At 36.9% G+C, this 10,738-nt stretch overlaps 2 protein-coding genes across 2 annotated transcripts; both read right to left on the reverse strand.

The window, feature by feature from the left end:
• Nucleotides 1-1,733: 1,733 nt before the first annotated feature.
• Nucleotides 1,734-3,341, reverse strand: LOC127647405 (ferritin, middle subunit-like). The gene is made up of 4 exons (XM_052131619.1): nucleotides 3,094-3,341; nucleotides 2,720-2,866; nucleotides 2,448-2,573; nucleotides 1,734-2,171 (listed from the first exon to the last, which is right to left on the reverse strand). The coding sequence occupies exons 1-4, from the start codon at nucleotides 3,193-3,195 to the stop codon at nucleotides 2,016-2,018; spliced, it is 531 nt and encodes a 176-aa protein (XP_051987579.1). The 5' UTR covers nucleotides 3,196-3,341; the 3' UTR covers nucleotides 1,734-2,015.
• Nucleotides 3,342-9,021: 5,680 nt separating this feature from the next.
• LOC127647404 (ferritin, middle subunit-like) lies at nucleotides 9,022-10,491 on the reverse strand. The gene is made up of 4 exons (XM_052131617.1): nucleotides 10,349-10,491; nucleotides 9,975-10,121; nucleotides 9,689-9,814; nucleotides 9,022-9,447 (listed from the first exon to the last, which is right to left on the reverse strand). Exons 1-4 carry the CDS (start codon nucleotides 10,448-10,450, stop codon nucleotides 9,292-9,294), a joined length of 531 nt encoding a protein of 176 aa, XP_051987577.1. The 5' UTR covers nucleotides 10,451-10,491; the 3' UTR covers nucleotides 9,022-9,291.
• Nucleotides 10,492-10,738: the final 247 nt, after the last annotated feature.

The following is a 10,738-nucleotide window of genomic DNA, read 5'->3' on the forward strand; positions in this document are numbered from 1 at the left end:
ATGCAAGAGGGAGTGCTATATCATGGTCATTGGTTGTGTGCTGCAGCAGACAGTATGCATGCGGTGCCAAGTAGGCCTTCAGCCCAATAATGGTACCAATAATGGCCCAAAAATTATTCCAATTTAATATATTAGTGGGAAAACAAGCCACTTTACTAAATGGAATACTCTGTATTGCTGCTGCTGCTTCTGACATACTTTTAGCCATTACATTATCAGGCTATATTCTTCCCTATATTTACAAGGATATTTTCTCTTTAAGGTTGTGACAGACTTATTATTATCATTATTAAACAAATGACTGTTAAAAGTACAATTCAAATGTCTTTTGAAATATAATTCAGCAATTTGGTAGCTTGGAAAAGACAGATAAATGTATTAGCTTTTCAATACCATATGTTGAATTAAAGCTGCTGTGTGTTATTGCGTGGGACATGCTTCTTAATAAATAAATAAATGCAAAGCATATCACTGCATTTATACTGATCTTCAAAAAAACCTAGGTCTAATTTGAGACCAAAATGTCAGACTGCATACCCCTAGCCTAACTTTTGTGTACATTCTTATGTGTTCATATGTTCTCACAGGGCCATTTCGACACACTATACAATATCCGTTTTGGCACCCCTATGAAAGTGGTTTGGATTGGGTTTATAAAAATGTAATGTGTCTTTTTGTTCCCTGTCCAGACTGAAAAAACTATACTCATTTGAGTCGGATAGGCCAAAAAAATGTATGTTTTGCTGCCAGTCTGAACATTGCCTAGGATACATAATAGGGAGTTAGTTGGATTTGCCAGGACTGGATAATATAACTGGACTTTATAATCTTGTCAGTGGTGTGTTGGCGTGGACTCAGCTGACGTCATCATTCACTGTCGAATTTCTGTTCCAATAATCAAGAACACAAGTACTGAGAATGCATTTAATTAGCATCAGATGGTGACTTGTGGGCAAGAAAACCGTAGCAGAGCAGGGACATTTATCATTGGGTTTTCCCTGCGAGTTTCCCACTCTGGCAGTATTTCTCTCACTGGCTACAAATGTGCTGAAACAATCAATTATACAAGATTGCAGCACATCTCAAAGTTAGCAAAAGTTGCATTCTACTTTAAAGGTGCACTGTTTTTTTTTCTAAAAAAAATTTCACTCATGAAATTGTACATTTGAATCATGTTCAGAATCGTGATCGCTTACATAAGATGAAGACTCTAGTCAAATCAGGAAACTTCTACATGCAGAGGGTCTCCTCATAGAAACGACTGCATTTGAATGATGCTGCACCCCACTAGGGGCCAGTCTAAGACAGATAACAATGCATATAAAATTACCAAGCGCATCTGATAAAAAAAAAAAATTAAAAAAAAAAAAAGTCAGCTAAAACCAGGACAATTAAATATGACAAAATTCTGAACACGGGGGCACACCTTGTGAAGCTGAGATTTTTGCAGGTAAAGAATGTCTGGACCCATAATTTCAACCCCTAATTAAAAGTAGACCTACTTAAGGAATGCTTAGAATAAATTTACATGACATAATCTAGCCATAGATGACAGAATATTCTAGATGTGTTGAGATCACATGACCAGCAAAATACTATGGTTTTATATCCCTAGTCTCCTTAAAGGACAATGAAATAAATGATTGCAAACAGGTCATTTTGACAATGGTATTGGGAACCATAAACCAGCTATTACTTTTGTCACATCTTTTTTGCCAGTGTTAAAGTAAAGATGACTGCAAATACATCCAGTCCAAAATGTTTATTCATCAATTCACAATGTTAAAGCCAATTAGTGTACATTCAACAGGAAAGCAATGGCTTGGTGATTATCACAAGATGACAAATTAAGAACCAGACTGGCTCGCTTAACAATACTGACATTAAAATTGTACTTTGTCAACATTTTAAGATCTCAGACTTTGCAAGGGAACGGTGATAACACATTGCATAATGATTCAAGCGTACAATATAGATGGAAGCTTTGCGGCATGCAGTTGATCAGAGGGCAGCGTTTAGCTGTCTCTGCCCAGGGTGTGCTTGTCAAACAGGTACTCCGCCATCCTGTTGTTGCCAGCGTCCATCTTGGACAGGTTGGTGATGTGGTCACCAAGCTTCTTAATTGCCTCAACCTGCTCATTCAGGTAGTGAGTCTCCAGAAAGTCACAAAGCTGTAGGACAATAAATCAGAAGATTATTAACAATATTTAAATCAAGTAGAATAGAGGAAACTGCAGCAAAGAATATATATATATATATATATATATATATATATATATATATATATATATATATATATGGGAAGGCATGGATTAATAAACACATCAAAACCAATTACCCCAAATAGTATATTAATTTCAAGTAATCACACACTGAATGCTAGCCAGTTCTGAAGGGCACACAATTATGCCCCACTTCTTGCTTCAGAGATTAAATGAGCCACTCACATGGGGGTCAACTCTCTCAGAGGCAACCTTATGCAGATCCAGCAGAGCCTGGTTGACTTTCTTCTCCAGCTGCAGAGCACACTGCATAGCAACCAGCCCATTGTCCCACTCATCACGCTCAGGCTTCTGCAGTGAGAGATGAACATGCAGTGAGAATTCAATTAAACTCGCCCTTACAAAAAGGCACATAACAATAGGCATAGAGTCAACTTTGCTTGCATCATAACAACGTAAAAGAACAAAAGGCTGAGTTCAAAATACTCTAAACACACCTTTAAATCCTGAAGAGCAATGCGTCCACCCCTCTTGTTCTGGAACTCCATGAATTTCTCGGCATGCTCGCGCTCCTCCTCGCTGTTCTCCTTGAAGAACTTGGCAAAACCAGGAAGTGCGACATCATCCCGTTTAAAGTAGTGAGCCTGATGGGAACAAAACGATAATGCGATTAAACATTATCGCGGCATGAGGTCTTTGATCTCGTTGTGTAGCTCAAACTGCAATTAAACACTGGAATAGGAGATGCCGGTTTGAACGGATCACAAACCAGGACACAGAGAAAGGAAAATACTTCTTAAAAAGAGCCATCACATCTTCTGACGTGAAAAGACACGATTAAGAGTAGAAATGTAAAACTAGAGGTACTTGCCATTGAGGTGTAGGTGTAGGAAGCGTACAGCTCCAAATTCACCATCTTGTTGATCAAAGCCTCGCAGTCCCGGTCGTAGTTCTGGCGAATCTGAGAGTCCATTTCGGCGGATTTTTATCTTTTTATTATCAAAAAGTAATAAATAGAAGAATTGTATTCAAAGCGAAATTCCGACGAGATCGAAGTTCCGTTCAATCACTGTTGAAGCAAGAACCTCCTGGTGTCTTCCTGAAGCTGTGAGTGTGAAATCACAGGCGAGTGTGTCTTATATACGCTCAAAACATGATGTGGATGATGTCAGTGGAACAAAACACCGGCCAGTCAGAAACTTGAGCTGAATGAGGAAGTGACAAGAAAGTCAGCTGAGAGTCAGTTTCTCATGACAAGAAAGACACAAATCAGGTTTCATTGATGAGTCTCTTTTGCTTGTCTATAAGTAATGCAAAACTTATTCTAACAGACACTAATGTTGTGAATATCTAAAAGTATTGTGACTATCATTCATTCATAAAAGTATAGGCAGTAACCACAAAAAATACATTGAGGTGAACAAGTGATCAGATATGTCAGATTGCCCAATCATTGATATCCCTGTTGCTGTTCTGCTGCAGTCCACTGTGCATTACCATCTAGTTGTCATTAAGTTGTTGTAGGAATAACATAAAGGTTTAAAAATATATATTTTTAGTATGCTCAGTAGTCAAGGGGACTTTCAGAAAGTGGGGCAGGTATTTGGCAGTTTTGGGAGACTCTAGGGGATGGGATGAGGAGAGAGAAGTTAGTTAATATATATATATATATATATATATATATATATATATATATATATATATATATTAGGGCTGTCCAGTTAACACTGAAAATTAATGAATAATTAATTAGGTATAAATATATATATATATTAGGTATAAATATATATATATATATATATATATATATATATATATATATATATATATATATATATATATATATATATATATATATATATGTATAATTTTTTATTATTTAAAGATAACTATGTATAATTATATATTGATACAAATATGTATAATCATTATATATTGAATTGTTATATGAGGGGCTTTCTCAGCAAATATTCGTATATGCAATTAATTGCGATTAATTAATTGGGATACCATATAGTTAATTTGATTAAAAATGTTAATCGATTGACAGGCCTAATAAATATATATATATATACCCTATGCCTTTGGGCATCATACATTATGTCGCAGCTAACTAGTAATACCAATTGACATTTTTACGTCTTTAATTCATTCAGAATTTTGTACAGCATCTCCTAAGAGACTTTTAATAGAGACCATTTTATTTTGAGTATGTCTTGTCAGGTTTGTGCTAAGCCACCAGTTAAAGGGTTAGTTCACCCAAAAATGAAAAATAACCCTTAATTTCTCACCCTCAAGCAATCCTAGTTGTATATGACTTTCTTTTTTCAGCCAAACACAATCAGAGTTATATTAAAAAATATCCTGGCTCTTCCAAGCTTTATAATAGCAGTGATTTTGAAGCCCAAAAAAGTGCATCCATCCATCAAAAAAGTAATCCATACGGCTCCAGGGGGTGAATCTTCTGAAGTGATGCGTTTTTGTACGAAAAATATCCATATTTATAACTTTATTAAACTATAATCACTGGCTTCTGGTAACGGCCGTCCGCATGTTCACAAGAGAGTCGAGTTCCGGTGTATGACGTAGTGTAAGCTCCGGTGAGAAGTGAATTCAACCTGTGCGACCTTCTGGTGAACTGATACTTTATTTCCCTGGGTGAAATTCCCAGGGTGGCATAGTCCTTGGCATAATTGTGTGCAGTACTATATCACATTTTCCTTCTGATGTCCTTAGGCCACTCGCTACATATGGAAAAGAGCAGCATTCGGATTCTTGAAGAAAAGATTGTTTTAAGATTCTACGGGGGGATATGATTATATTCATCTTTTCTTTGATGCAGCACAAAAAAGAGAGAAAAGATAACTGAAACAGGCTAGCAATGCAGACACAGTGTTTGTCTTGTATTGTGTGAACTTAAAAAAAAACATATCTTTTAAAACCAAAACATTTCTAAGTTTGGTCACATTTAAAAATAAAAAACGTTAACACATTTAAAGCCTTTATTCAGAAAATTATAATTGTATCGCCTTTATTATTTTGAAGGACCAAGTACCATATTATATTTGTGACCTCAACACCCGTGACCCACCCCCAAAATGGTTTGGTCCCCCACAATTCAAGACATGGTTATTGCCTTGCCTGTTAACAAACATTATGAATGGACTGCCTTCCTTTTCTTTGATCATACAAATGCAAAGCTAGCTAAGGTTACCCGCAATACATCACTTAATATATAATTATTACTGACTGCTTCTATCATTACTAGGAGGCACATAATATAGATTTTCCATCATGTATGGGAGCTCTGGACATTATAGCAATAGAAGCTTTTGTGTGGAATGGCAAATATCATTGGATAAACATGCAAAATCATGTTATTCACATATTACGTTTACTCAGTTTTCCACTATGTATCTACCTTTTAGATGTAAATGTCATCATTAAGATGACAATGACAAAGCATACAGAAACAGGTGCAACAAGTCAGGAAAATGTGGAAACTCAAGAGACCTGACATTGAGCAGTGTCACTGTGACTCAGCATTTTCTCATTTATGTCCTACTCGTGACTTCATTTGTAACTTCAAAGGGTCCAGGTGTGTAACCTTTATTTTTACACTTGTCATTAGTCTTTTCTTTGTTGTAACTCTGGATACACAAACAGAATTCAAATTATGTCAAATTCTTTTACTCCTTTAAAAGGTATATCTTTTTATTCCCAAAATATAGTCGCCAACAAACCAACCAACAAGACTGTAACTATTATTAGCATTGGAATAAAGCGCTTTAAATCTTACTGCAGAATCTCTTGAAGACATACATGGAATATTGATATAACAAATCCATCTATGATAATTTAACACAAATTAACTACAGTAAGAGCACAGTGTGTTTAACATATGAGAATAGTTAGGTTTATTCTGATGCTAATAACTGGTTATAAAAACCTATTTATAGTGGGAATGCACTGTATTGCCATGTTGCATTATATATTTGTCCAGTTTTAGAAGAAATACTGACAAATAAACAGGTGAATGTGACATGACAGAAAATACGCTGTCCTGGAAGGATCAAATCCTTCAGGTATCTAGAATCTGGATGGCGCAGAGCTATAATCAGCAATGTTCTGAACATCATAGAGCTGCAAGTGGAGTGTTGAAGAGAAACTGAGGGTTTCAGAAAGCATTGTAGGCGCATGCGGTTTAACAGGAATTACTAAAGCCCAGATGTATAAATCTGTTTTTGACTAGTCATACAAGCTGGTTGTCTTAAGTTTTCATTTAACCCTTGTGTGGTATTGGGGTAAACAAAAAAACACTCATTTTGAAAATTCGCTATTTTGTTTCCTTCGTCTCAGTGGCATGAGATTTAGTGACTTTGCTGACATTACCTATTTGTACACACACACACAAAAACTGGGCTGGATTCTGTTGGTGTGGTGGTGTGAAAAAAGTACCTTTCATGGTGTTTGGAAAAGAATGGGAAAGGTGATAAACAGAGGTTTTTTATTTATTTGTCAAATCAGATATATAAACAAACACACACATGAATGAATAGGTGAGACTGCAACAGAGCATTTGTATAGAATGTGTTATAGAACATTACACATCCACAATTAACACACACAGATCAAAGGCTGATATATATCTTCTTCAGAAGATGACGAAGCTGCAGGCCCCTCCACAGCAGCTCCACCTTACAAAAGGAAAAGGTGTCAGGTGTGTCCCCATAAAAAGGATTTGAAAGGCAGCATGATATGCACAAAGCAAAAAAAACTAAAACAAAAAAACCTTTTCGTGACCTTCTGCCAGATGTGTGTGTGTATTCATGAAAAAATACTATAGTTTCTGATACTTAGTATCATACTCATTGTTCTGTACTGTTCTTGTTTTTTTAATTATTTGTTGTTGCTCTTTATTGCTATTCAGTTCACTGGATGTTCAGAATTTTTATGCCGTTGCAAAATGTTATTCTAGTACTATGTTCACTGTTCACTCCTGCTAATTTCCGTTTATTGCTGTTGGTTTTACTGACGTTTGATTTATTACTTATTATTAATTTTATGAATTATTGAATTGGGATGTTTGAAATAAATAATAGGTGACTAAAATCTTACTCTTAAGATTTGTCTTTGATGTACCGTGGTATGTAATCATTTATGGGGCATCATTGCAAAGACTTACACTTCAAAACACCAAGCAAAAAAGCTAAACTTTAATTATTTTTTCAGTCAGTTGAAAAAAACCTAGGTCTAATTTGAGACCAAAATGTCAGACTGCATACCCCTAGGCTAACTTTTGTGTACATTCTTATGAGTTCATATGTTCTCACAGGGCCATTTCGACACACTATACAAGATCCTTTTTGGCACCCCTATGAAAGTGGTTTGGATTGGGTTTATAAAAATGTAATGTGTCTTTTTGTTCCCTGTCCAGACTAAAAAAACTATACTCATTTGAGTCAGATAGGCCAACAAATATTTTTTTTGCTGCCAGTCTGAACATTGCCTAGGATACATAATAGGGAGTTAGTTGGATTTGCCAGGACTGGATAATATAACTGGACTTTATAATCTTGTCAGTGGTGTGTTGGCGTGGACTCAGCTGACGTCATCATTCACTGTCGAATTTCTGTTCCAATAATCAAGAACACAAGTACTGAGAATGCATTTAATTAGCATCAGATGGTGACTTGTGGGCAAGAAAACCGTAGCAGAGCAGGGACATTTATCATTATTTCCTTCAAGAGTTTCCTGCTGCAAGCTCAAAAGTCTGAAGTCTCATGAGTGTCATTGTACTCAGTCAACATTTGTGGTTTTGCTGTGCATAATTTAAATTTAGTAATAAACACATGGAGGAAAATAGTGTTTACACACTTGTCACTAGTCCTGCAAAACCTGTCTAATGTGATATAATAATGGCAGTATTTCTCTCACTGGCAAGAAATGTGCTGAAAAGATCAATTATACAAGAAGATTGCAGCACATCTCAAAGTTAGCAAAAGTTGCATTCTACTTTAAAGGTGCACTTATTTTTTTTTCTTAAATTGTACTCAAGAAATTAATTGTCATTTTGAATCATGTTCAGAATCGTGATCACTTACATAAGATGAAGACTCCAGTCATATCAGGAAACTTATAAAAAAAAAAGGTTTAATTCTACATGCTGAGGGTCTCCTCAGTGGGGGCTGTTACGTTAGAGTCACATGACCGGCTGAATACTACTCCCTTTATCGCAGTAAACACGGTTTGGTCACTTTCACTCATGGATTAATTTAATCATGGCGGACTCCCTCTCGGGGCCAGTCTAAGACCGATATCATGCATATAAAATTACGGAGCACATCGGATTAAAAAAAAAGCAGCCTATCAGCTAAAACCAGAACAATTAAATATGAGAAAATTCTGAACACAGGGGCACACCTTGTGAAGCTGAGATGTTCACAGGTAAAGAATGTCTGGACCCCATAAATTTCTCTATTTCAACCCCTAAATAAAGTAGGCATATTTTTGAGGAATGCTTAGAAAAATGTGACAATCTAGCCATAGCAGTATATTTTTCTAGATGTGTTGAGATCACATGAACAGCAAAATACTATGGTTTTACATCCCTAGTCTCCTTAAAGGACACGTCGCAATGAAATAAATGATTGCAAACAGGTCATTTTGACAATGGTATTGGGAACCATAAACCAGCTATTACATTTGTCACATCTTTTTTGCCAGTGTAAAGTCAAGATGACTGCCAATTCGGCCAGCACAAACTGAATGCAGCAGTTTAAATAAAAAGACAAATACATCCAGTCCAAAATGTTTATTCATCAAAATTCACAATGTTAAAGCCAATTAGTGTAAATTCAACAGGAAAGCAATGGCTTGGTGACTATCACAAGATGACAAATTAAGAACCAGACTGGCTCGCTTAACAATACTGACATTAAAATTGTACTATGTCAACATTTTAAGATCTCAGACTTTGCAAGGGAACGGTGATAACACATTGCATGATGATTTAAGCGTACAATATAGATGGAAGCTTTGCGGCATGCAGTTGATCAGAGGGCAGCGTTTAGCTGTCTCCGCCCAGGGTGTGCTTGTCAAACAGGTACTCCGCCATCCTGTTGTTGCCAGAGTCCATCTTGGACAGGTTGGTGATGTGGTCACCAAGCTTCTTAATTGCCTCAACCTGCTCATTCAGGTAGTGAGTCTCCAGAAAGTCACAAAGCTGTAGGACAATAAATCAGAAGATTATTAACAATATTTAAATCAAGTAGAATAGAGGAAACTGCAGCAAAGAAATATATATATATATATATATATATGGGAAGGCATGGATTAATAAACACAAACCAATTACCCCAAATAGTATATTAATTTCAAGTAGTCACACACTGAACTCTAGCCAGTTCTGAAGGGCACACAATTATGCCCCACTTCTTGCTTCAGAGATTAAATGAGCCACTCACATGGGGGTCAACTCTCTCAGAGGCAACCTTATGCAGATCCAGCAGAGCCTGGTTGACTTTCTTCTCCAGCTGCAGAGCACACTGCATAGCAACCAGCCCATTGTCCCACTCATCACGCTCAGGCTTCTGCAGTGAGAGATGAACATAGCAGTGAGAATTCAATTAAACTCGCCCTTACAAAAAGGCATAAGGTCATTACATAACAATAGGCGTAGAGTCAACTTTGCTTGCATCATATAACAACGTAAAAGAACAAAAGGCTGAGTTCAAAATACTCTAAACACACCTTTAAATCCTGAAGAGCAATGCGTCCACCCCTCTTGTTCTGGAACTCCATGAATTTCTCGGCATGCTCGCGCTCCTCCTCGCTGTTCTCCTTGAAGAACTTGGCAAAACCAGGAAGTGCGACATCATCCCGTTTAAAGTAGTGAGCCTGATGAGAACAAAACGATAATGCGATTAAACATTATCGCGGCATGAGGTCTTTGATCTCGTTGTGTAGCTCAAACTGCAATTAAACACTGGAATAGGAGATGCCGGTTTGAACGGGTCACAAACCAGGACACAGAGAAAGGAAAATACTTCTTAAAAAGAGCCATCACATCTTCTGACGTGAAAAGACACGATTAAGAGTAGAAATGTAAAACTAGAGGTACTTGCCATTGAGGTGTAGGTGTAGGAAGCGTACAGCTCCAAATTCACCATCTTGTTGATCAAAGCCTCGCAGTCCCGGTCGTAGTTCTGGCGAATCTGAGAGTCCATTTCGGCGGATTTTTATCTTTTATTATCAAAAAGTAATAAATAGAAGAATTGTATTCAAAGCGAAATTCCGACGAGATCGAAGTTCCGTTCAATCACTGTTGAAGCAAGAACCTCCTGGTGTCTTCCTGAAGCTGTGAGTGTGAAATCACAGGCGAGTGTGTCTTATATACGCTCAAAACATGATGTGGATGATGTCAGTGGAACAAAACACCGGCCAATCAGAAACTTGAGCTGAATGAGGAAGTGACAAGAAAGTCAGCTGAGAGTCAGTTTCTCATGACAAGAAAG

Source organism: Xyrauchen texanus, chromosome 8, assembly GCF_025860055.1.
Source record: "Xyrauchen texanus isolate HMW12.3.18 chromosome 8, RBS_HiC_50CHRs, whole genome shotgun sequence".
In the NCBI taxonomy this organism is placed as follows: domain Eukaryota; kingdom Metazoa; phylum Chordata; class Actinopteri; order Cypriniformes; family Catostomidae; genus Xyrauchen; species Xyrauchen texanus.